Source organism: Benincasa hispida, chromosome 8 (genome assembly GCF_027475165.1).
Source record: "Benincasa hispida cultivar pf3 chromosome 8, pf3_genome.v1.1, whole genome shotgun sequence".
NCBI classification, from domain to species: Eukaryota; Viridiplantae; Streptophyta; class Magnoliopsida; order Cucurbitales; family Cucurbitaceae; genus Benincasa; species Benincasa hispida.
The window spans coordinates 66959337-66986854 of NC_143485.1; the positions used below are offsets into that span (position 1 = coordinate 66959337).

Sequence of the window (27518 nt, forward strand, 5' to 3'; positions counted from 1 at the left end):
AGGATTGTAGTTCGGTCACGGATGATGGTACCCTCCAGTCTCTAATCGCGGCCACCTTGCCCTCTTCCATACCAATCCGACCACACTCAATCACGTGGCCGAGGAAATTTATGCGCTCTTGGGCAAAGGAGCACTTTTCTCTCTTTACATACAACTGATTTCTCCTCAGCTTTTCAAAGACTAGTTGGAGGTGATGTCGATGGTCCTCCAGCGAGGCACTATAGACCACAATGTCGTCAAGATACACTACGACGAATTTGTCGAGGTATTCGTGAAACACTTGGTTCATTAAGGTACAGAACGTTGCTGGAGCATTGGTGAGGCCAAAAGGCATCACGAGGAATTCGAAGGCTCCATATCTCGTGACACAGGTCGTCTTAGGTTCGTCTCCTTTAGCAATTCGAACCTGATAATATCCAGACCGTAGGTCCAGCTTCGAGAAATACTTAGCACCGTGAAGCTGATCAAATAGGTCAGTAATGATAGGAAGGGGATATTTGTTGCGTACTGTGAGCTTATTCAAGGCCCGATAGTCGATGCACAACCGGAGGCTCCCATCCTTCTTCTTCTGGAACAGTACTGGGGCTTCGTAAGGGGCCTTCGCCGGTCTGATAAATCCTGCATCTAACAACTCGTCTAACTTTTTTCGGAGCTCAGCCAATTCTGGCGGGGCCATCCGATATGCATTCTTGGCAGGCAACTTTGCCCCTGGTAACAACTCAATCTCATGGTCAATCCCCCTTCGTGGGGGTAAGGACTTGGGCAAGCTTTTCGGCATGACATCCCGATACTCTTCCAAGGAAAATAGAACGTCTTGGGGGATCTCCTCTTCAGTGGACTCAACTGATTCTATCGGGATGGCCATGAACATGGGTTCGTCGTGGGCCAGGCCTCTCTTCAATTGGAGGGCTGAGATCATTCTCACCCCATTTGGCTGCTTGATACTGGCTTGGACTACGGTGGGTGTAGATCCGGTAATGAATAAGCATTTGGCGAAGGGCATTGGTATGACTTTATGTTCAAGTAGGAATTCCATCCCCAGTACCACGTTGAAATCATCCATCTTGACAATCACGAAGTCAACGAAGCCCTTCCAGTCTCCTAACTTCACCGGAGTTCTCTTCGCTATTCCCGTAATCGGTAGGGCTGCGGAATTCACAGCTTTCATCTTCCCTGCATCTCTTTCCCAAATCAAGTTCAGGCGGCGAGCTTCCGTTTCGGCCATGAAGTTATGGGTAGCCCCAAAGTCAACCATAATGTTTTTGGCCGATCTTTGGTTGACCCAAGCGTCCACATACATGAGACCTTTCTCTAGTGGCTCCGTCGCCTTTCCCATATTCTTCTAGAGTGCAGATAAGAATTTCAATGCCCCCATCCTAGGATTCTCAATTTCTACAGCTGGCTCGGTTACCGTCTCCTCCAGTTCAGCCTTGTCTTCGGAGGTAGAGGCTAACGTGGCTTGAAAAGCATTGAACGCGGTTCGATTTGGACATTCGCCCTCCCTGTGTGGCCCTCTACATATGAAACAAGACAAGGGGCGATTGTAATTGTTATGCTGTTGCGGGGGCCCCCGCCAGTTGTTTCCTGATCTCGGTTGGGATGATTTACGGTCCCCCTCTGTGTTCTTGTCTCCTCCCCCAGATCTGGGAGGACTGGAACGGCTGTTTCTGTTTCCCTCATTTGAGGAAGTTGATTGCTTCCTCACATTCTGTGAGTCAGTGCTAAGGTCGTATAGCCGTTCAGCTGCCGCATAGGCAGAGAGGAGATCCTGTACTCTCTGTTCATATAGTTTTGATTTCGCCCACGGTTTCAGCCCTTCCACAAAGCAAAAGACCTTGTCTTTTTCAGACATATCTCGTATGTCCAACATGAGTCCTGCAAACTGTTTTACGTAGTCCCTGATGTTACCTGTTTGCTTTAGCTCTCGGACTTTTCGTCGAGCCAAGATCTCGACATTTTCAGGGAATAACTGCGAACAAAGTTCTTGTTTCAATCTATCTCAAGTATCAATAGTGCAACGTCCTTCCTGTATGTCTGTAAATCGTGATCTTCACCACAGTTTCGCATCTTCAGCTAGATGCATCGTTGCTAGTGTGACTTTCGACTCTTCAGTCACTGTGTTCGTTGCGTTGAAGTATTGCTCAAGGTCGAAGATAAAATTTTCCAGGGCTTTCGCTTCTCACACCCCACAGAAGGGTTTCGGTTCTGGGATTTTTATTCTGCTCACTGCCATTGCTCCCCCAGATGGGGCTTGGTTCCCTACCGCTCGGATGGTGAGATTCACCCTAGCACTCACATCTGCTATCTCGGCTCTGACGACATCAAGGGCCGACCGAAAGTCTTCAAACAAATCGGTTACCATCTGAAGTATTGCTTTTTGGGAGCTGTCCAGCTCTTCGACACGCTCCTCTATGTGGGCAACAGAGCCCGAAGAGCTATCGCCTCGTTCAAAGCTGTCGGACCGTACTGTTTTGGTCTCGAGGGTCTCTACCCTCATCATCAATTCTCTAACGGATAATCCGTCTAGGCGGCCTACCACCGCATCAATTCCATCGGCTTTCTCAGCAACTTCATGTAGCCGAGTCTCTAGGAAACGGACATTATCTGGGACCTCTCTCAGGCAGAGCATTTGCTCTTCCATCTCTACCAATCTGTCCACATGGGACTTGTTCAGGTTCTTCGTCGCCGACATGATCACTGATCTTCCCTCTATAAGCCAACCTGGCTCTGATACCAACTATCACAATCGCTCTTTCAGAAGCTTCTCTTAGCGATTGTGCGGCACTTGTTCCCGCTCACGAACAAGTCAGCCAACTCGAATACGGACTGCCGATGGCACACCGAGTGCCTCTCGCAACCTCCACCCCCGTTTTAGGGAAAACGGGTTTAGAGAAAAGGTTTTCGTAAGAAGTTTTGTGAGTGTGAATAAAGAAAGAAAGATTGTAGTAGACTAGAAAGCAATAAGCAACAACAATAGCTTTATAGAGTACTACTCCGGGTATGAGGAAGTGATGGTTAGTCTTATCCCCATATAGTGCATTCTGAACAAAAAGCCAACTAGCGCCCTTGCATATGCAAAAGGGCGAGTGGTCACTTACAATGAAAATGTAAAGAAAGCAAGCTAACTAAGCTAATACAATACAAGATATGAAAGTATGCTAGAAGGGGGTCGGATCGGGCATGCGGCCATGGGCAACAGGCCTTGGACAAGCATGACCGTGACACCTAGCACCTATGCAGCACTCAACGCATAGGTTGCGAGGTTCAGCACATACCCCTAGCGCCCATGCCTAAGACAGTGGGCATGTCTCAGCACCCATATCTAGCGTCAGCATGCATGCTCAGCGCCCATCAGGCTTAGTAGTGCGCCTAAGCTGCCAAGGGCTTGGCATTGGTCTAGTTTTGGGGTTCTAGTATTGGTAAGCTAATGTTGAGTCCTTTAAGGAATATTTGGGATATTAATTTATTAAAATTCATAAATTTGGATTCTAGGAAGGATGTAAGAGTAAGTTATGTTAAGGAAAAAAGAATTTAAAGTCTAGATCTAGCTGAAGTTATTTAAGCTCAAAGGTAGCTAATGACATTGAAAGGGTTATTAATTTATGTTACAGGCCAAAAGGAGATTAGAAAGGCCTATAACCTGTTGGGAGCTAAGCCAGTAACTGTGAGTGACAATGATTTATGAATGCTCTTCTTAATATGTTTCCAACACATGTTTTATGAATGCTTTCCTTAAAATGTTTTCAATGCCTAGTTAAACCGTGATTTATGCTGAAGGCATGACTTGTTTAGCATGAAAAAAAGTTTCCAAAAGTATGTTAAAGCATGTGTACTACTTATTTGAGCTAGATGCTCCAATTCTTTCGAGTTATGTTAAAGCATGAATTTCTTCTAAAGGAAGCTTATATGTTATTTTCCAATGAGATGTTTAAGCATGATTTCAATGGGGAAAAACATTTCTAATTTGATTGTTTAGGCACTGTATGAATGATTTTTTATCTCAAATGTTAAAGCTATTTAGGAAAAGGCTAAAGGTATTTATGTATAAAGTATGTTTAATAAAGGCATGTTCTAGTAGATATGAATTTCCGATACTCAAGGAGATGAAGGTATCCGAGAACCTGATACTGAACGAGATGAAGGTATCCAAGGAGTTTTAAGATGAAATTTTTTTGGAACCACTTTAGCACACACGAAGGCTTTGGGTCATGTGTTAGGGTGTTATTAGTCTTTGAGGCATATCTACGTGCACGTATGACTGTTATCGACACTGATGGTGATGTGGTAATTCTACCTCAACTAAGGCTATTGACGTTGGAAATATGGGCAAAAGGGGCTCTACCCAACTAAGACATAAAGGTATAAAGTTAAGCACGAATGCTTCATGTGAATTACCAAGAAATGATACGTCTTTTTTTTTCATGGTTTTCCATTACACTTATGAAATATTCTGATGCTTTATTATCTGAGTTTAAAGTTAAGCATGTTTTAACACTAGTACCATGAAAGCATTCCATTTATTGGCTAATTCTTCAGTATGTTTATGTTCATGAATGTTCATTTTAAAATAGTCACATACTAGACATTTTAGCTCACTTTTTTTCAAATGTTTTTCCTTCGCAAATAGCGATCAAAATCCCGAAGCCTAATTTGCAGCCACTAATCTACCACAAGATAGTAGATCTCCGATAGACTTCAAACTTCACCTAGGTCCTTTGTTATGTCCTTAATGGTTCCTGAAATCCATGTACATATTAGTTGGGGAAGGGTAAAATAACCCTACGTTTGTAAACTATGTCTTGGATCTCATATTGTGAACTCTGGCTGTAAATATGCATATAAGTTAAGTTGGTGATGTATTGGCTTATCTATGTATGAAAAGGTTCTGATTGCTTTAGAAGTTTGAGTTGGTGTGCGTGAACAGTAAAAATATTTATACTTGTTTATTAGGTGGCACAGGAGCAAGGAAATACGTTACAAGTCTCAGTTGGACAGTAGGTGTCATAAGAGGGTTGGCATCTGCTATCCTTACATCTCTTTCCAGATTTAGAGGGTAGCCTAGGAGGGGTGTGACAACTATTATCTATTTGATTCATGCATTTCTCTCTAATCTACCATTAATCCTTGTATGTATTAATAAGAAGTTATATACACGTGTGAAAGTTATGCAATAGCATTTTTAAAATAAAATATGGATAAAGGGTCTAAATTAATTTGCTTATCTAAAAGCTTCAAGTTTTAATTTTTTTTTAATAATTTAGGGTTTAAATTGATACAACCGAAAATTTAGGAATATAAATAGATTTTATGTTATTATTTAGAGCATATATGAGCATGGTGTTTTGAAATTGGTAAAATAACTTTTGTCATGTTTAAAACACTTTGAAACATGTCATTAATTAGTGATTCAAAATCAATTTGAATGGTATTTTATTAAAAAAATAACATCGGTATGGAAATAGCATTGAAACATGGAAAATCATACATTAAATTGATTTTGGGAAAACCAATTTTGAATCCCTCTCTTTCTGAAAAAAAAAAAAAAATCTTAGGATTGAACTTTTGGATTAAAAAAATATGTGAAATGTGAATTATCAAACTACGTAACTTTATGTCGACATAAAGTTCTAGCTTAATGTATACAATAGATTAGCGATAAGATCATATCACAAAAGTTCGGTGCATAGTTATCTTCGTCTGCAGTAGTTCTCATATAAAAGGAAACTTCACTAATACAAAGGTTCAACAATTACAATACAGATCTTATGTTACTTTGTTACTTTAAATACTTACAGGTGGCATCAGGACTTGCAAATACATGTGAGATGTGAAAGTTGCCACGTAGTACCACATAGACTGTTTCGACATGTCATAAACTTTCTTTATTTAAATACGTAAACATGCGGTCTACGTGATTGCCTACTTCAGACTTTCGTTACATAATATACAACAACCAGATTGTTAAAAAGTAGAAGATCATTGAAATATGGTGGTAAATATAATTATGAAGATTGAAATTGAGTCAAATTAAACTTTCAAATTTATATAATTGTATAAATTATAATATTTATATAAATTTGAAAATTCAATTTTTTCATTTATGGATTCAATGTCTATGGGTAGTTTAAAGATTTAATTATAACTATCACTAATTGAGGGATGGTTTTTACGAGTTGTTCAATATTTTTTCATATTGCCAACCGTCAACTTTATTTTCTGAAAAAAAGGAAAAGAAAAGAAAAGAGAACCGACCAGTTTTAAAGATTTAAAAGTTGTATAAAAATTATATAATAATAATTCAGTTAATTTTATATTATCTGAAGCATGGAAAAGCGTTGCGGAGGCTAGTGAGATGCAATAAATTAAACTCAACTTGTGAATCTTTTAAGATAAATGGAAGCGGTCGGCTGGCTGCCATAACAAAAGCGTATAAGTTCACCGTCGAAGTTCTCTATTAAAAAAGAAAAAAAAAGTGTTACAAAGAAAAATACTTTAATATTTTAGGCTATTTTCAAATATAGAAAAATGAACTAAAATATCTATAAATATAAACAAATGTAAGATATCACTATCTATCAGTGATAGTATTAGTGATAGTATCAGTAATAGACGTTGATAAATATTAATATACTATTATGGAAAATATTTTCAACCATTTTTTCATTTAAAACTTTTTTTTACAAATTCCCTTTACTTTCTTTTTGAAATATTTTATTTTTTTTTAGTAAATCAAACCTGATCTCTAGATAAGAAAATCATGTCAATCTATTGAGTTAAATTTATTTTAACTATTTTAATTGATTTGTTATGTACATGATTAGTGTGAAATGCATCAAGTTAAATATAGTTTGGTATACACCTATGCATTACTCTCTTAAAAAGAAACTAACGTTTTGTCTCCTTCCTATGCTTGACATTAAATATTATTTAGAGAAGGCAAAAGTATACAAAAAGTTTAGCCTAAAATATTGGAAAATTGGTTCCAAAAAGGGTGTGGCGATCTAAGCAATGGGCAAAAGAGGTGAATCTTAAGGTTATCACGTTCTAAACCACTATCCACAAAATGAATTGTTTCTATTTAATTCTTTTACTCATAATTTCTTTTTAATATAAAGCGGCCTATGGTCCAACTAACCACGGATTTTATAGTCATTAATATATTTATCAGTTGAGTTATGTTCACTTCAACATCCTTAATCAAATTTCTTCAATCATTTGAATTACTTGATGTCAAAAACGTGACTATTTAGTCTAAATATCAAATTGAGAGAAGGGGATAATTGAAAATTTTAGGTTAATACTAGGAAAAATTGCAAAAACCACTCCTAAAAATATGGTGATACTTACAATTATACCCTTAAACTTTCAATTTTAAAAATTACGCCCTCAAACTTATACATGTATTAAAATTTGACCCTAACATTTATATAATTGTATAAGTTTGCGAGTTTAATTTTTATCATTTATGGGTCAAATTTCTATAATTACTATTTCAGGGTCCAATTTCAACACTTTTAGATGGTTACGGGCCCAATTTGTACAATTGAAAGTTTAAGGGTTCAATTGTAACTACCACCATATTTCATGAGTGGTTTTTTCAATTTTCCTTTAATATTATAATTTTCAATATTTACACTAGATTTGTAATAAAAATAGGGGGATTTTCAAAAATAGAAAAATAAGGATGTTCGACCCTCCTCCCTTGGTCTTCACCTAATTGTGGAAGAGGGGAGGTGAATTGATACTCAACTCTCTCTTTCACGCCTTTCTTCAGCTTGTTCCTGTCCATCTATTTGGGACAGGGCAGGTAGCCCACATACATGAAGAGAAGAAGAGTAGAACTAGCTTTTTTCCATCACCTAAAATATCTGGCACTCGAGCTTTGCCTTTCTCATAAGAAAATGGCTCGAGAATGAAACTTACCATACCGCTTGAAGGGCCTTTCTTTAGTATTTAGTAAAGAAAAGGGGGTATTAGGCTGTTATGATATAAAGAAAGAGAAAGCTTTTACCTTATTAGTCTTAGATAGAAGAGTGAAAGGTTTCCTTTGGAGATGAGATCTTTTGCAATCGGCTCTCCACAGTCGCACGGACTTGGTACATGAGAGAACTAAACATGATTCTAAAAGTAGCTTATTGATCGATAGTTGTATTGCCTTGCTTTCCCGCATTCACACTAAAAGGAAAGAAAGGAGAGTCGTTTCATAGTGCTAGAAACCTTCCTCCTGCCATTATGAATTCTAATGTTGGAATCAAGCTTTACATATTGAATCAAAATGCTTGGATTGCCCAAGAGCATAGTGAATGAATGAGAATCGATGAGAGCTATGTGCTTTTAGTCTTTGTATAAGGGTTGAAGCCTATCCTCAACTTAGATTAGAGCGACTTCTTTTGAGTGTAGAAAGTTGGAGTGGAATGAGTCCCACATACTCTACTCTATATATGTAAAAGAAAAGAAAAGTTTGCGCGTGCTTAAACCTCATTTGTCAGTCTGAGACTCATTCTAAACAAGTTCTCTTCCTATACCTATAGGTTTGAATAAGGTATCTACTCAACAACTTTAAGGTGTATGAAGTTTCATATTTTATTCTTTAAACAGAAGTAGGACGATAGAGATTCTATTAGCAAAATTTAATTTTTTTTTTATAGAAGTTGAAAGAGGATATAGAAGTCTATCAGTGTTTATCAGTGATAGGAATTAATAGAAGTCTATCATTGATACTACGTGATAGAGGCTTATAGAATTCTATCGATGTCTGTCAGTATATATATATTGTTTTGCTATTTCGATAAATAGTTTCACATTTTTTCTATCAGTAAAAAATTTTCTAAAAAATATATATAATAAATAACGTGATAAAATATTAAATTTGTAGACATGTGCAATCCCACGTAAGTAAATTGCTAGAACATTGAATTCAACGTTATTAGGATTCTTAATCTAATTTGGAAAAGAAAAAAGAAAAAAAAGAAAAAAAGCTACTTTTTTTTTGTTGGATATCGGGGGAGATGACAAACTTATTTTTATTGTTTTTTTTCTTTTTTGGAGTAGTTCTTATACATTGTTGGGTGCAAATTTATATTAAAAACGGTCCATTGATTATATTTAAAATGATCCATTGATTATTTTTAAAACAGTCCGCTAATTAATTTTAAAACGGTCCATTGATTAAATTTTAAAACGGTCCGTTGATTAATTTTAAGACGGTCCGTTTCGATGCTGAAGGCCTATAAAAGGCGAGGCCTTCAACAGTTCGTAAGACACAGTGTTCATTTTCTGAATTCCCCTCTTCATTTTTCTTTCCTCCTCCATCTTAGCTTTCCGAGCAGTGAGTTTAGAAATGATGTACGTTTCGATCGGTAGCGGTGCATTTTCGATTGGTTTTCATTTGGTTGTTTTATCCTGGAGACGACGTGGCAATTTTCAGACCTGCTTGCACACTTGGACAGAGTCACGAAACGTCTTAAAGAGAGCGAGCTCCGCGACTCAACCTATAACGAGTTTCTGTTTTGCAGGTTTTGATCTTCGCTTGATCGTCGTGTCTTGACGGTTTACAGTTCGTCGTTCTGAGGGTTCTGCCATTTTCCAACAATTTTAAGACGTTTTCACATCATCAATGACTCTCAGTAGCAACAATGAGATATCTGACCTCAATCGCCATTCTGGTTCGAAGGAGCAAACTTCAAGCGGTGGGCGCAAAAGATATTGTTCTTCCTCACCGTCAAGAAATTTGCTGAAGCTTGTACCAACACTAAGCCGATCGTCTCTTTAGAAGAACCAACTGAACAACAGATAAAAGAAGCTGCTGATTGGGAGGAGAAAGACTTTCTATGTAAGAATTTCATTTTAAATGGTTTGACTGATGATCTGTATGACTATTACAATACAATGAAGACAGCGAAGGAGGTCTGAGATGCCCTGCAAAAGAAGTATGATACCGAGGAGGTCGGGTCGAAGAAATATGTGGTTAACCATTATCTCAAGTTCCAGATGACGGATGAAAAATCCATGGAGGCCCAATCCCATGAACTCCAAAAGATAGCCCACGAGATAATTAATGAAGGTATGCCTTTAGACGAACAATTCCAAGTTGTTATTATTATTGATAAACTGCCCCCCTCTTGTGGAAGGACTTTAAGAACACTTTGAGGCATAAGACCAAGGAGTTCTCCTTGGAGAGTCTAATAACCCGGCTAAGGATCAAGGAGGAAGCTCGGAAGTAGGACCAAAGGGAGGAGGTGAATGCAGTACCTAGGAAACCCGCCTCTGCTGTGATAAAACCTAACCAAAAACCTAAGGGGACAAAGAGGAAAGGTTAGAACCATGGCTCCAGCAACCAGAACCAACAGGAAAAACAGAAGCCTCCTTCAGGAGAAACAGTACAATTCCTCTATTTTAATTGTAATAAACCTAGGCACATGGCTAGGAACTATAGGAATAGGCATCGTTCTACTGGTCAGGCGAACCTGACAGAAGAATGGTTAGTCGCCATGGTCACAGAAGTAAATGTGATCAGTGGTTGTGAAGGATGGTGGATAGACACTGGCGCGATGTGCCGATGCGCCATGTCTGTCACGACCTTAGTCTATTTAAAACTTATACTAAAACTAAGGATAAGAATATTCTGTTGAGAGATCACCACTCTACGAAAGTTGCTGGAACCAGCGAGGTGGAACTGAAGTTTACCTCTGAGAAGACTCTCAAGTTGAAGGACGTCTGCACACTCCGAAGATACGAAAGAATTTGGTTTCGGGCTATCTCCTTAACAAAGTCGGGTTTACTCAAACTATAGGGGCAGACCTATATACCCTTACCAAAAATAATGTATTTGTAGGGAAAGGATATGCAACTGAGGGAATGTTCAAATTAAATCTAGACCTTAATAAAATGAAATCTTCTGTGTATATGTTGTGTTCTATGAATATTTGGCATGCTAGACTCTGTCATGTGAATAAGAATTTAATTAGTAATATGATTAGGCTGGAAATGATACCTAAGTTATCCACGAATGATTTTGATAGATGCGAGTATTGTAGTCAGGCTAAAATTACTAAAACTCTGCATAAATCTGTACTTAGGAATTTTGAGCCTCTAGATTTGATTCATTCTGATATCTTTGAATTTGATGGCATCTTGACTAGGAACAGTAAAAGACATTTCATTAATTTTATTGACGACTGCTCTGATTTTACTTTTGTATACCTACTAAAAAAAAGTGATCTTTTGATGTCTTCAAACTTTTTGTTTATGAAATAGAGAATCAGTTTAATAGAAAAGTTAAAAGACTTCGTAGTGATAGGGGAACCGAGTATGAGTCGGATAGTTTTAATGAATTATTTAACTCACATAGAATAATACACGAAAAGATTGCACCTTATTCTCTTGAAATGAATGAGAAAGCCGAAAGGAAAAATAGAACTTTAGCTGAGCTAGTAGTTGCTATTTTGCTTAGTTTAGGAGCCACGTCTTATTGTGGGGTGAAATCATCCTTACCATGTGTTATGTCCTAAATAGAATCCCGAAATCTAAAAATAAAACTTCACCTTACGAAATTCTCAAGAATAAGAAATCAAACTTGTCCTACTTTAGAACATGGGGTTGTCTAGCCTTTGTAAGGATTCCTGACCCAAAAAGGAGAAAGTTGGTTAATAGAGCTTACGAGTGTATCTTTAAAGGTTATACCTTAAATAGTAAAGCCTACAGGTTCTATGATCTAGTGAACAAAGTGATCATTGAGTCAAATTATACCGACTTCTTTGAAGATAGGTTTCCTTTTAAATTAAGGAATAGTAAAGGCTCTGGTTCAAGTGGTATAATCGTAGTTAGAAATCCTAACCCTAGAAAGGAAACTAACCCAGAACCTAGAAGAAGCAAAAGAGCTAGAACCGCCAAAGATTTCGGAAATGACTTCCTGTTCTACAATGCAGAAGAAGACCCTAAAGTTCTAAGAGTTGCCCTGTCCTCAGTAGATGCCAACCAATGGTAAGAAGCCATAAATGATGAGATGGACTCATTTGAGTCAAATAGAACTTGGCACTTAGTAGATCTATCCTCAGGATGTAAGGCAATAGAGTGTAAATGGATCTTAAGGAGGAAACTTAGACCTGATGGGATTGTCGACAAATTTAAAGTCAGGTTAGTAGCGAAGGGCTTTAGATAAAAAGAAAACGTAGATTTCTTTGACACCTTCTCCCCTATCACTAGAATTACCTCTATCCGTGTCCTGTTCTCTTTCGCTGCCCTTTATAACCTCGTAGTACATCAGATGGATGTAAATACCGCTTTTCTAAATGGTGAACTTGAAGAAGAGATTTACATGGAACAACCTGAGGGTTTTGTTGTCCATGATCAAGAAAATAAGGTGTGTAAAAATTAGACAAATATCTTTATGGACTAAAATAAGCTCCTAAGCAATGGCATGAAAATTTTGATAACCTTATCCTATCTAAAGGTTTTAAGGTCAATGAAAGTGACAAATATATCTACCATAAGTTTGATAATAACCTCTACACTATCTTGTGTCTATATGTAGATGATTTATTGATCTTTGGGTCGAACTTGTACGTCATAAATGATGTAAAATCAATATTGAGTGTGAACTTCGACATGAAAGACTTAAAAGAAGCTAGTGTAATCTTAGGCATAAAAGTAAATAGGTCTGAAAAGGGAATTTCTTTAGATCAATCTCACTATACAGAAAAGATTCTAAAGAAATATAATTACTTTGAGTGTAAACCAGCCTGTACTCCTTATGATCCTAGTGTCAAGTTGTTCAAGAACACTAGTGACAGCATTAATCAATCTGAGTATGCGAGCATCATAGGCAGTCTTAGATATGCTGCCGACTGCACTAGGCCTAACATAGCTTATGCTGTAGGACTACTTTACAGGTTTACAAGTAGACCTAGTAAAGAGCATTGGAATACTATAGAAAGGGTTATGAGATACTTAAAGAAAACCCAAAACCTAGGATTATATTATCAAAAGTTTCCCACTATCTTGGAAGGGTTCAACGATGTTGATTAAAACTCTCTTTTGGATGATTCAAAGGCTACAAGTGGTTATATCTTTAATATAGCTGGCGGAGCTGTCTCTTGGAAGTCCAAGAAACAGATTATTTTAGCCCAATCTACGATGGAGTCAGAAATGATAACACTAGCAACAACTAATGAAGAAGCAGGCTGGTTTAGAAGTTTGCTATCAGAGAATCCCTTATGGGAAAAGCTGTTACCATCTATATTGATCCATTGTGATATTATTGCAGCAATCGCAAAATTTCAGAACCGTTACTACAACAAAAAGAGACATCGAATACGTCGTAAGTACAATACCATTAGAGAGTTTCTCACTACTGGTACAGTTAGAGTGGATCACATACAGACTAATAAAAATTTGGCAGATCCTTTGACGAAAGGATTGGCCAGAGAAAAGGTTTTCAGAACCTCATAAAGGATGGGACTCATGCCTATCGAAAAATGAATCACAGTAAGGAAAACCAACCTGTAGAATGGAGATCCCAAGAATCAGGTTCAATGGGTAATAACTGATCATGAATGATATATAGTGAATCATGCTAAACCAAACACAAAGTTTCATACCTATGACTTAAAATCTGAGCATGATATCCTGAAGCGTAAGAAATGTTGAATTCAGTTCATAATAAGATCTATACTTGATGACAATTGGGGTACCCAGCTACAGGAATACCTTTGATAGACTCACCTGTGTGAATGTGGAAGTGAGGGCCACTTCTTATGGAGTTTTTAGGCAAACTCTCTAAAGCATTCACTAAATCGGGATTCACGTGCTAGGCCTTAAAAGCACAGCTTTCATACTACACCTTAATGACACTCTGTGTGAGATGCTGTTAGAGATAAAGTTCAAAAACAAGGGTTACTCTAGTATATTTTGAATTATCTACACTATGTAAAGGTTCAAGTCGTAAGACACCTTTGCTTATGCACAGTGTTGTATAGACTGAAATTGCTCGATGAAAATCTTTCCTCTCTTCTCGTTTTGTTTAAATTTCCAAGTAGGGGATTGTTGGGTGCAAATTTATATTTAAAACCGTCCATTGATTATATTTAAAATGATCTATTGATTATATTTAAAACGGTCCATTGATTATTTTTAAAATAGTCTGTTGATTAATTTTAAAACGGTCCGTTGATTAATTTTTAAAACGGTCCATTGATTAATTTTAAAATGGTTCGTTTCGATGCTGATGGCCTATAAAAGGAGAGGCCTTCAGCAGTTCGTAAGACACAGAGTTCATTTTCTGAATTCCTCTCTTCATTTTCCTCTCCTCCTCCATCTTAGCTTTCTAAGCAGTGAGTTTAAAAAGGGTGTACGTTCCGATCGGTAACGATGCATTTTCAATCAGTTTTCATTTGATTGTTTTATCCTGGGGACGACGTGGCAATTTTCAGACCTACTTGCACACTTGGGCAGAGTCGCAAAACATCTTAAAAAGAGCGAGCTCCGCGACTCAACCTATAACGAGTTTCTGTTTTGTAGGTTTTGCTCTTCGCTTGACCGTCGTGCCTTGACGGTTTACAGTTTGTAATTCTGAGAGCCCTGTCGTTTCCAACATAAATAGAAAAAATACAAAAGTATTTACTATCTATAGAAAAAAAGTTTGTCAAAGGAAGCGAAGTTTTCCTTTTTTTCAAAATTCCTAAAATATCCTTGCGATTTGAAATCCGCGCGTCCTCACCTGTAGTTTCTTCCTCGTCGTTCTTTATCTTCTTCCTCTTTGTTCTTTGTCATCAACGTCTTCTTCATCGACCTTCATTCTCATTGACGACGTCTTCTTCCTCGATGTTCTTCTTCATCAAAGACGTTCTTCCTGGACCACGGTACGACTTCTTCCTTAATTTTCTTCTTTTTATGCGCGTGTAGGTCTACGGTTCTTCCTCGATTCTCTTCTTTGATTTTCTACATACGTCCATCTATGGTTTCTTCCTCTTCGACGACATCGTGGTTGCTCGACCATGCTATTTGTCTTGTAAAGTTACTTCACGAGACAAAAGACAGAATTGACGTGAAGTTGAGTTTATTTCTTGTAAAGTTCGTCTTGTGAAGTAACTTCATAAGATAAACTTCACGAGACAAAAGACAGAAATGATGTGAAGTTGAGTTCTTTGAGTTCATTTCTTGTAAAGTTTGTCTCTTGAAGTTTGTCTCGTAAAGTAACTTCACGAGACGAACTTCACGAGCCAAAAGATAGAAATAACGTGAAGTTGAGTTTATTTCTCGTGAAATTGATCTTGTGAAGTAATTTCACAAGACGAACTTCATGAGACAAAAGACAGTAATGACTTGAGTTCATTAATTAGATGCATCTAATTGCTTTTTTATAGTTTGTATTATATCTTATGAGATGCATATTGTTATTCTCGAACGCTTGTTCAAGTCTTGCATTATTGTTTGATGTTCATGTTCCTGTTCCACCTGTTTAAACATACAACTATCTGTCTATATTCTATCATTAACTATAACTCACTATTATCATTCAATGAACATAAATAACATTTTCTAAATTATCAGAGATTGAAATTGGATTGGACTACGCAAGACTCTAAAATTTATGCCACCATTGATACGATCGATTTACAATTCCCAAATGAAAATTTAAGGTTAAATTTCAAAATAAACTCTTTTCCTCTCTTTTATTTTTATTTGAATGACTTTTTGGAGAAAGTGTTAATGGTAGCAAAATTTTTACTTTAGTTATTAATTGGACGAATTTTTGTGACTTACGTTTGTAGGTGTTGAGAGACTATAGATCTACAACATTGTTAATGTTTCAGAAAGTGTTGGAATAAGGAATGGTTTGTTGTTTTGTTTGTTTTCTTAGATGCCTTTTTTTTTTAGTTCATTAATTTTCATTGGATTATAGATTATTTGTAGAAAGACGAACCATTAGTATAATTGGATAAGTTTTTTTTTGGCATTCTTAAGAAATTAGGATAACAAGATATCTACTTGTGATTTGTTAAAATTCTTATTTAGTTATTTTTAAATTTATTCTATATATAAGGCGGGCTACAAGGGGAAAACTTTTGTAAATCTATGTTGCCCTTAGGAAACGCGTCTTTTTGAGTGTAGGTGTCCATTTAAAAGAAAATAGATGTGACCTTTCTAATTTTTAAATTCACATAATATATTTATACATTTCAAATTTCAAATTTTATTTTGAATAGGTATAGGTGCTAAAGGAACACATCAATTGATGCAAATCATGTCAATGGGATGTGACTATTCAAAGAATGGTGGCTACATATCGAACATATGCTTCCTTTCACGTAGGTATGAAATGCATATATAAAAGAGAAAAAATAAAAGTGTGATCGGTTAGAATCTAGGCTCGAAAGAACCGGATTAGAACCCATAATCGGGAGATAAGAGCTTAGGAATGAGCACTATTTGATATTAACGCATCGCATGCATCCTAGAGATAGGATATGATTGTATGCGGTCACCTTGCTTTCATGCTTTTACATCATCGCATAGGACAAGAATAGAGACTTAGGAATAAGCTCTATGGACACTTTTGCATTCAATACATGTGTCCTAGACTTGGGAGCATAGCATTTGCATTGGAAAATGACTTGCGGTGTATGGTGGTAACATGATCGCATAGTCTGACGCATTCCCAAGTAACGCTAGCTAAAGATCTTCTTAACCCGTTCATCGCATACTCATTGCATCTATCACACAAATTCCTTTTCTCAAATCCATCGCATTTGTTTATTTTCTCATTAATGCAATCAACAACAAACCAACAATTTATTTACTTGGTTACCGCAAGATTTTCATAAAAATTATCAACGTAATCTGTTTTCACAAGTCCCTGTGTTCGACCCTGGACTTACCAAGAAAATCAGAGGAATTTACACTTAGATTTCGCTGGGGAAACTTGAGTGCACAACGCAATTTTATCAATGCATATCATCCACATTTTCACTTCATAAAATCATGCATCAAGTTTTTGGCACCGTTGCTGGGGACTTCGGCAAAATAGAGTGCTAACGGTAATTTTTTTTATTTCTTTGCAGACTCTCAATCTCTGGCGAATTACGACCCGGAGATTGGGAGGACATTTAGAAGAAGATTAAGAAACCGCCAACAACAACAAGAAAGAACACCAAGAATGGCGAAACAACCGGACGCAAGGGCCGCTAACGCGAATAATATAATGGCCAACCCCATCCTTCTGGCAAATGACCACAATAGATCCATCCGGGACTATGCTTCACCTAAACTCTACGATTTCTCTCCAGGAATCATGAGGTCGGCATTAGATTGATCGAGGTTTGAAATGAAGTCGGTAATGTTGCAGATGATCCAGGCTGTTGGCCAGTTTGGAGGAAGGCGTGGTGAAGACCCGCACGCCCACCTCTGGAGCTTCATAGAAATCTTCAACACTTTTGTGTTCCCGAATATCTCAACCGAGGAAGTTTGACTAACTCTGTTTCCATTTTCTTTGTGTGATTAGGCGAGGAAATGGGCATATTCTTTGAACCAGGGGAGATAACTTTGTGGGAACAGGTGGTGGAAAAGTTTATGAAGAAGTATTTCCCACCAACCGAGAATGCTAGGAGACAGAAATTAATAACAAATTTTGAACAAGAAGATGACGAATCGCTCATCGATGCTTGGGCGAGGTTCAAGTGGCTGGTAAGACACTGTCCACACAATGGCTTACCACACTTCCTACAAATGGAGATTTTCTACCGTTTTGATTTTCTACAAATAGATTTTCTACAAATGGAGATTTCCTCTTCGCAGACTGCTAATGATGCAAACAATGGGGCCATCACATCCCTGCAAAATCAAATGACTGCGATGATGATTTTGATACAAGGCATCGCAATTAATAATACGGGAGCGAAGAAAGGGCAGATCAGCGCAATTACTCAAACGAACGCAAGTTGTGTCATTCGTGGAGATGCTCACCCAATGGAAAAATGCCCAACAAACCTGCAGTCGGTATGCTTCATAAGAGATAATCCCTATTCCCATACATATAACCCCGGGTGGCGAAACCACCCAAATTTTGCGTGGAAAAATCAACAACAAAGCTTTCAACCTGTGGCATAAAAAAGGAGGGCCACCCAAATTTTTCCCGCAAAACAATGGTCCAGCGCATAGCCAAACTAGCAACTCACAATCACCGCAATCTTCGTCCTTAGAGAGCTTACCGAAGCAATACATTGAAAAAAATGAATCTGTGCTTCAAAATCAAGCTACGTCCATTAGAAATCTCGAAATTCAAATGGGACAAATTGCGGGCGAGCTGAAAAATAAACCGCAAGGAGCATTGCCTAGCTCAACTAAGCTCCCTCGCAATGCTGGGGGTAACGGGAAGGAACAATGCTTAGTAGTCTCCTTGCTAAGCGACAACATAACTACGAAAGTAGGGGAGAAGCCCATTGCAACCAACTTGAATACGGTGACAACCGAGGACCCATTGACCTATAGTTTGGAGAAGCCCAAGAAATTAAACCTTGAAGTTGCATCCACCCTTAAGCCTCTAGATCTTGAGACAGAAGAAGCCCAACCACCAGTAGCTCCGCAAAGATTGAAAGAGGAACAAAATGATGAAGAAAATATCACAATAGTGGCTACAACGCAAAATGTTATGATTCCACCTAATGGGACCCAGGAATCTTCAGGATACCATGCTCTATCGGAGGGACTTACAGTGGCCAAGCACTATGCGATCTTAGGGCAAGTATAAACATAATGTCGCTATCAATCTTCAAACAATTGAATGTCGGCATACTCATGCCCACAAAGGAAACTCGCCTGCTCGCGGATAGATCTCAAATACATCCTGAAGGAGAGTTGAAAAATGCCGCAATCTCAATTGATAAATTCATCCTGCCGGTAGACTTCCTCATTTTGTATTATAAAGCGAACGAAGATGCGCCCATCATATTGGGACGACCATTCCTGTCAACCGGTCGTGCTCAAATTGATGTACGCAAGGGGGAAATTGAATGAGCATTCATGGGGAAAAACTCCGGATTAAGGCAGTAAAGATCTCAAAGGACAAAGAAAAGAGAGAAAAGCCACCATGGACGTGAACATTAAGCGCGATGGAACAGAAAGCTTATGACAGTCGAATCCGAATTAAGTTGACAGTCGATAACGATCACAAAGTATAATCAGCTTTTGGGACAATTATTCGACGCGTCAGTCAGGAATTAAAGTCGTCCCATCTGTATAACCATGAGAGAGAAACCGCCTTTCGCCATGGATGCTCTATAAATACCAAGGGCATTCTTCAGAAAAGGGGTTGATGAGTTGATCAGTTCACCATTCTCTAATTCATACATCTTTGTTCTTAGCTTTCTTTCATTTTAAGGTGGAAGCGAGGAAGGAGGTTGTGCCGGCAGATTGTTCCGGTAAGCTTAGGAAAGTGTCAGAAGCTTCAAGGGCAGAGAGAGGGTCGACGCCTGTGGGAGCAAGAACATCTTTAGAACTAAATAGAGATTTCAGTGTAAAAGCCTCGGTCAGTAAGGAATTGCTACCAAGCTCTCTACCTCTAACTTCCATTGTTATTTTGTACTTAAACTCATTTATAAAAATGGAATTTCCTTCTCTATATTTGTTCGCTCTCTGTTATTTACGCATGAGTAGCTAAATCGGTTGAATGGGTTGAGAAGCATTTAGCTAGCACAACTAGGGAATCTTCATTCTTTGTAATTATCTTGTATTATGTATGCTTCATTCGTCCATTAGAGATACTCGAGAGGGTGTCTAAGGACAAGATCTAGACTTGGAAAGGTTAGGTTAGAATCTAGGCTCGGAAGAGCCAGATTAGAACACATAATCGAGAGATAGGAGCTTAGGAATGAACATTATTTGTTATTAACATATCGTATGCATCCTAAAGATAGGATATGATTGTATGCGGTCACCTTGCTTTCTTGCATTTTGTATCATCACATAGGACAAGAGTAGAGACTTAGGAATAAGCTCTATGGATACTTTTGCATTCAACGTATGTGTCCTAGACTTAGGAGCATCACATTTGCATTGGAAAATGACTTGTGATGTATGGTGGTAACATGATCGCATAGTCTGACGCATTCCTAAGTAACGCTAGCTAAAGATCTTCTCAACCTGTTCATCGCATACTCATTGCATCTACCATACAACTGCCTTTTCTCAAATCTGCCGCATTTGTTTATTTTCTCATTAACGCAATCAACAACAAACCAACAATTTATTTACTTGGTTATTGCAAGGTTTTCATAAAAATTACCAATGCAATCTGTTTTCACAAGTCCCTGTGTCTGACTCTGGACTTACCAGGAAACTCAGATGAATTTACACTTGGATTCTGCTGGGGAAACTTGAGTGCACAAAGCAATTTCATCAACGCATATCATCCACATTTCCACTTCATAAAATCAAGCATCAAGAATTCACAAAATGTTTTGTCATTTAAAATAATTATCCAGAAAAATAAATTATTCAAATTAAATATAGAAAACGACCAACGTGATGTTAAATTAAAAATAGAGTCTCTTAACAAAGTCTCAATATTATATCTATAGATTTCCAATGTTAATTAGAATAAGTTCGTGGATTGTATTAATTAAGGGTATGTTTGACCCAAGTAGTTTGTAGACCCATAACTAAAAAACATTAATTCCATGACTTTTCAACTCTCGTCACCAAAAATTACACGACTAAACATCTTTTGAGACAAAACAACTGCACTCCTTACTCCAGACACTCTCTAAGCAATTATCAACAATGAATTTATCCTCCCATTTCTTTCACCAATAAAGAAAGTTAGATGAACTAAATAAACAAATACACGTTTTAATTTTATTTTCCTTTCACTTCAAGAATTTTGGGCTTTAATGTCGGTTGGAAAAAGTGAAATGGATGTTTAATGTTGGTTAACAAAAATGGATCTTTAATGTTGGTTTTAAACCGACATTAAGGATAGGCTATAATGTCGGTTTAAAATTGACATTAAAGGTCCCCATTAATTTTTTTAACTTTAATAAAAAAAAATATCTCTTTCATTTCACTACCTTTCTTCTCTCTCCTTTTTCACTTCTCTTTAACAAACCCTCTCTTCTCCTTGTCGTCCAGATCTGGCTGGTCATCAGATGGAGGTCAATCGTCGGTCATCAGATCTGGTAGTTCAGCTCACCATCCTGCTCATTCGTTGTGGAGGTGGGTCGTCAGCATTTGGGTCATCCGGTTCTTCCGATTGTCGTGGTTGGTAGTCTAAAGAGGTCTTCTGATCGTCATGGTTGGTAGTTTAGTTGTGGGTCTTCTGATCTATAGAGGTGGGTCGCCGACGTTCAGGTTGTCCGCATCGTGGGCTTTTCCGATCTGTAGAGGTGGGTTGCTGGCGATTATCACTAACTCGTCATGGGTCGTTGTCGTTCAGCATTGTCATTGTCCAGCATTACCATTCGTTTCTGTTCCGATCGTGTAGCTCGTCGTTCACAGCTTGCTCAGATCTAGTCGACCAGCTCTATTGTTGGGTTCTTTAGCTTGTTGTCCAGCTCGTTTTGGTCGTTAGATCCATTTGCTCCATCATTTTTCTGCTCGGATCTTTTTGCTTCACCTGTTCTTCTAGCCCTGATCTTCGCTTAGATCTATTCTTTTGAGGTTTCTTTTTACTGATTTTTCCTTATTTGTTCATATTATAAATAAGTTCTTAATTTCATCTTGTTTTGTGATTAACATACTATTTTTCCCTTCTTTTTACTGATTGTTTTCCTACTTAGATTTGTTGGGGTTCCATCCAAGTTGTTGATTTCATCTTGTATGATTAATGGGTGCACTTATTTCTCTTCCATTTTTCTTCTGATTCGTAAGTTTAATTTCTTTTCTAATCGAAAGATTTTGGTTGTATTGTTCAACGATGTGCTATTTATCTGAATATCAGAAGATTTCCAGCTTGTGTGTGAAGCCTTGCAAATGAGAAAATACCATCACTGCAATTTTCAACATTAAGTAGTCTGAGGTAATTAACAGAACTTCATGTAGAATAATTGAACCTTTTGAAGAGGAATAATTTCTTAATCTTGTGTATGTTGCCTTACTTGTCAGATTCCAGTATTTATATATAGAGAGATTGAGTTTTGATTTCTAGCTATAAGTGTCTGCTTCCTATCCATTTTATTATATTATCTCTGATGAACTCTTTAAGACCAATTCTAATGGTACTATTTGAGATATATGTATTTGACGAACTCTTAGGTTACTATTAATTACATGATAATATTGCACATATTTTATAGTGATCAATTGATGTTTTAAAGTTACATTGCAGGTGCTTTGTTCTCGATTCACTAATGAGGAGTTTTTCCAAATGAGACGCAAAGGTACTCTTAATAACTATTATGCTTAGTTATACCAAAATATTCATGAATAATTATGGAAGTCAATATAGAAAAGCTTAGAAATTGGGACCAAAGAAAATGCTATATCACAATGAGAATTCCTACTAAATGCTAGCTTATTTTTGCTAGTATAAGGGAATAAGGATGTTTCTTTTCATCATCATGGTCGTCAAAATATTGATAAGATATGGAGAAATGATATCTTATCTTGTCATGTCTATCTTATGTGTTCCCAAGCAAATATTTTCCTATAATAGCAACAACATTCAACATGAAACTTAGAAATAAGGATTTATTTAATTTGTTTCAAAGTCCATTGCTATACATTATATCTATAGAAGTTGTGACAAACATAAAACTTCTTTCCTTTCCTTTCCTTTGTTTTGTACTTCTATTTGGATTTTTCTTAAAAATTGATAGCTTGTAGAAATACAAGCTATTGTAGTCTTTTACTTAGAATTATGAGGGTTAATAAGCAGAATATGCGTTGAATTCATATGGAAAAGTGAGCTTGCATCGACCAGCACCTGAAATCCTTACTAACCTTATATCCTGCATTATTATGCATTAAAGCGTCCGTTTTTGCAGCTATTGATAACTTGTAGAAATACAAGTTATTTTTGCTCTTAAGTTGGAACAACTAAGGTTTTTAATGATAAATTCTCCTCATTTTTAGTAGAAACGCACGGAATTATTCAAAACTAAATATCGCGGTGCTAACGCATTGTACTGTAAGATTTCAACACAAGGATTAACGCTAACGCATTAGAAAAATGCCACAGGGAAAGCTCTAATGCATGGGCCATGCGTCAGAGGGAGTTCAATGTAGAGAAGATTCATTGATCTAGGCTGATTGTGTCACATCACCACTTGCAAGTATGGGCACCTGCAGCAGGCAACATCTGAAAAGCTTCCAAATAGCAAGCGGCGTCTAAAAAGCTTCCGAGAGTCAGACGACTGACCAGGGCATGGACTTTAGTGCTGACCAGGATATGGACTTTCATGCTGCCCATTCACCAAGTGGACATGACCAACACCTATAAATAGATGAAGTCCCTCCAGAGTTCGCAGTTAGTGAGAAAATTATTCAGTTCAGAAATTATCAATATCCTTACTCTCTATAATTAGTGTAGTCGTAGTTTAAGCTATATTGTGGTGCCAAGACAATCAGAAGGGTTGAGAACCACCACCACCGTCAGTTAGGGAGTGGAAGAAGCCAAGCTTGAGAAAGACACTTCGTCCTCTTCCTATACAAGTGATTATACACAACAGAATTGAGCCAAAGAGATAAAAGAGATTGTACTCTGCGGCTTGACACAGTTTCCTTCTTCTCATTTATCGCTTTCATTTCACTTATCGCTTTTGTTTTATTTGATTGAATATTGTTTTTGTAAAGACAATTTGCTTCTTTATAAAATTCATATATTTAATCTCTCACATTTTTGCCATTGTTTATTTCTTGTTCATATTGAATGCATTTATACTTTATGCAAAATCTCATTTCAAACGCTTAAGCCGACTTGATCAATTGGTAAACGTATCTTTAACTTAGATTATTCGAGAGAATAACTAAACTGCATCAAGTAGGATGCCTAGTACAGCTAGAGATAGACTTACTGGTGTTTATTGCATTCTGTGTTAGACGCATGCATCTTAGAGATAGGTTTTTCATGTTATTCACATTGAGAAGTGTTGAATAAAGTCTAACGCAAAAACAAAAGATAAGAAAATCATCCCATCTCATCCACATTACATTCTGGTTTGTGTACATTCATTTTAGATCAACGCATCCACTCACATTAAACTCCATTTTCGCATGATCCATCACTCACCACTCAACTCTTTTGTATCATCTTGCACAGGCACAACACTTAGTGTAAATAACACATTTATTTTCATATATTTAGGAAAACCCCTATAATAGATACAATGTAAGGTCTGCGTTTGTTTAACTGAATCCCTGAGTTCGACCCTGGACTTGCCAGGAACCTAAATTAGATTTATACTTGGATCTGGTTTAGGAAAACTTGAATGTCATTAGAAGGAGTGTTGTGCGTTCTGTTGCATCTCTCTAATACACTAACACGTTACAAATACTTAAACGCATGAAAGCCTCAACGCATCACTTATATTTGGAACTTATTCTTCCAATTTATTTTATACAATACACTCCTAGAGCGAATCATGATAGCAACGAACAAGTTTTTGGCACCACTGTCGGGGATTCAGAAACAAAACTAACCAGAAATTTTGTTTGTATCTGTTGTAAGAACACTTTGGTCGAAGGAGTACTACAAGGTAAGCCTAAGCTTGTGAACGTTTATGAGTAGGGAGAGCACTCTTGAATTCATATACGACCCCAAGATTGAAAGGACCTTCCGGCGTAGGAACCAATCTAACCGTCGTCAAAGGTTGAGGCAGCAATTTCTCAGACAATAGAACAGGCAACGAGCAATGGCGGAAGAACAGGCAAATCAGCAACTAGCTCATGCTGCACAGAATCCAACCCTAATGGCGAATAGCAGCACGCGTCCTATAAGAGAGTACGCATCCCTTGTACTATATGATTTCTCTCTAGGAATCATCTACCCAATGCCAGACGGGACCAGGTTCAAGATGAAATCTGTAATGCTTCAAATGCTCCAGATTGCTGGACAATTTGAGGGTGGTCATGGTGAAGATCCTCACGCCCACATGAGCATTTCCTGAAAATGTGTAATTCATTTGTGATTCCTGGAATTACCTCAGAGGCGATCAGGCTGTCCTTGTTTCCCTATTCTTTGCGTGATGACGCAAAATAATGGGTGAGCTCACTAGAGCCTGGTGAAATCACCACCTGGGAGAAGTTGATGGAAAAATTTATGCAAAAATACTTCCCACCTACCACCAACGCGAGGAGGCGTCGAGAGATTATGAACTTTGAATAAGAAGAAGTTGAGACCTTAAGCGCCGCATGGGAGCGTTTTAAGGGCTTAGTCAAAAATTTCCCGAACCATGGACTACCACTAACTATCCAAATGGAGACGTTTTATGGAGGATTGAATAGAGCATCGCAGATGGCAGCAGATGTAGCAGCAACTGGTGGACTTATGGACAAATCTTAAACTGAGGCTAAAGAGATATTAGACCGCATTGCTAAACACAACATGGAATGGGTGGGCGATACGTATGATGGAAGAACTAACAGGAAGAAAAGATCTCAGAACGTTAATTCTATCGATGCCAACGTAATAGCCACACTTTCTGCACAAGTGGCTACAATGACCAACCTTTTGTAGAACATAACGCTAGGAAATGCATCAAATCAGTAGAAGGTGAATCAGGTAGAAGCATTTAGCCAGCCCATGGTTAGCTGTGTGGGTTATGGAGATCCTCACTCCTATGCTGATTGTCCACAAAATCCTCAGTTAGTTTGATTCATAAAAAACAACCCATTTTCCAATACATATAATCCTGGATGGAGAAACCATCCAAATTTTTCTTGGACAGGAGAAAATCATCAGGAGCACCACCCAGGGGCGAACCAACAACAAAGGAATGGACCACCACCTACATTTCAACAAATGCATTAGCCACATCAATAGCCCTTTAATAGAGGAGGACAGGCGTCAAGCATAGGATCTTCGCTTGAGAACCTATTGAAGAAATACATAGCCCAAAATGACGCACTGCTGAAAAGCCAGGCATCGTCTATCAGGAACCTGGAAATCTAGGTAGGGCAGATAGCGAGCGAGTTGAAAAGTAGGTAGCCTGGAGTTCTACCTAGTAACACAGAAACACCTGGGAATAACAATGGGAAGGAGCAATGTCACGCGGTGACGTTGCGAAGTGGAAAAGTTCTCGAAGAAAGAAGAATGAATCCAAGAAACAGCAGTCCTTCGAAAGAACACATCACACGTTCAATGGATCAAGAAGAAAGAACGCTTGAGACTATAAGCCATTCAGAAACTAGTACGTCTAATGGGGGAAAGCCTGAGGTGCCGCTGAACGCACCATTCTCTAGGTGTCTGATGAAGAAGAATGATGAACAACAGTTCAAGTGCTTTCTTGAGCTACTAAGGCAGTTAAATATCAACATTCCACTTATAGAGGCCTTGGAGCAGATGCCAACATATGTCAAATTTTTTAAGGACATATTGACAAAGAAAAGAAGAGTCGGTGAGAATGAAGTAATCACGCTAACGCAAGAGTGCAACGCATTAGTAAGCAATAGTCTACCAAAGAAGCGGAAGAACCCCGGGAGCTTCACAGTTCCTTGCTCGATAGGAGGATTGGATGTGGGTCATGCGTTGTGCGATTTGGGAGCCAGCATTAATCTCATGTCATTCTCAATTTTTAAGAAACTGGGAATTAGCGAAGCACAACCCACTTTTGTTACTCTTCAGCTTGCTGACGGAACAATTAAGTACCCAGAAGGAAAGATTGAAGACGTTCTGGTAAAGGTTGACAACTTCATATTCCCAGTAGACTTTATTTTCTTGAACTATGAAGTGGATAGGCAGGTACCAATTATTCTTGGACGCCCCTTCCTAGCTACTGGGAAAGTTTTAATTAACATGCATAAAGGCGAATTGACTATGCGCGTAGATAATCAAGAGGTGAAGTTGAATGTGCTCAATGCATTAAAGTTCTCAGATAATGAAGCTTGACAACTAAACAGTATTGAGTTGCCTGAAGAGGAGACCCATGTATGTAAGGTCCTCGCGTTGGAGAAGAACTTAAAAGAATCAAAGCCGCCAAGTCTGAGTGAGCAGCGGACAAAACCAATGCGTCCATCACTTGAGGAACCACCAGAACTCGAGTTGAAACAGTTACCTGGACACCTGAAATACCCATTCCTTGGAACCAACAACACTTTACCTGTGATCATTTCTGCAAATCTTACAGAGCCTAACAACCAATCTCTCTCGCAGATGCTGAAAAAGCACAAGCGGGCAATAGGTTAGATACTTTTGGATATCTGTGGCATTAGTCCATCTTATTGCATGCATAAGATTAGGGTGAAAGAAGGGAAGTCAGGGTCAATCGAGCCTCAAAGAATGCTGAACCCCATAATGAAAGAAGTGATCAAGAAAGAAATTTTAAAATGGTTGGACGTGGGAGTTATTTATCCTATATCCACAATAGCTA

At 37.9% G+C, this 27518-nt stretch overlaps 1 protein-coding gene and 2 non-coding genes across 3 annotated transcripts; 1 reads left to right on the forward strand and 2 right to left on the reverse strand.

The window, feature by feature from the left end:
* Nucleotides 1-17602: 17602 nt before the first annotated feature.
* LOC120084352 (small nucleolar RNA R71) lies at nucleotides 17603-17708 on the reverse strand. Its single transcript, XR_005483711.1, has one exon. It is a non-coding gene; the product is annotated as a small nucleolar RNA R71 (small nucleolar RNA).
* A 7577-nt stretch (nucleotides 17709-25285) lies between these two features.
* LOC150034811 (small nucleolar RNA R71) lies at nucleotides 25286-25389 on the reverse strand. The gene has a single exon (XR_016531635.1). It is a non-coding gene; the product is annotated as a small nucleolar RNA R71 (small nucleolar RNA).
* Nucleotides 25390-26290: 901 nt separating this feature from the next.
* LOC120084188 (uncharacterized) lies at nucleotides 26291-27037 on the forward strand. The gene has a single exon (XM_039040080.1). The coding sequence runs from the start codon at nucleotides 26291-26293 to the stop codon at nucleotides 27035-27037; it is 747 nt and encodes a 248-aa protein (XP_038896008.1).
* The last annotated feature ends 481 nt before the right edge of the window (nucleotides 27038-27518 follow it).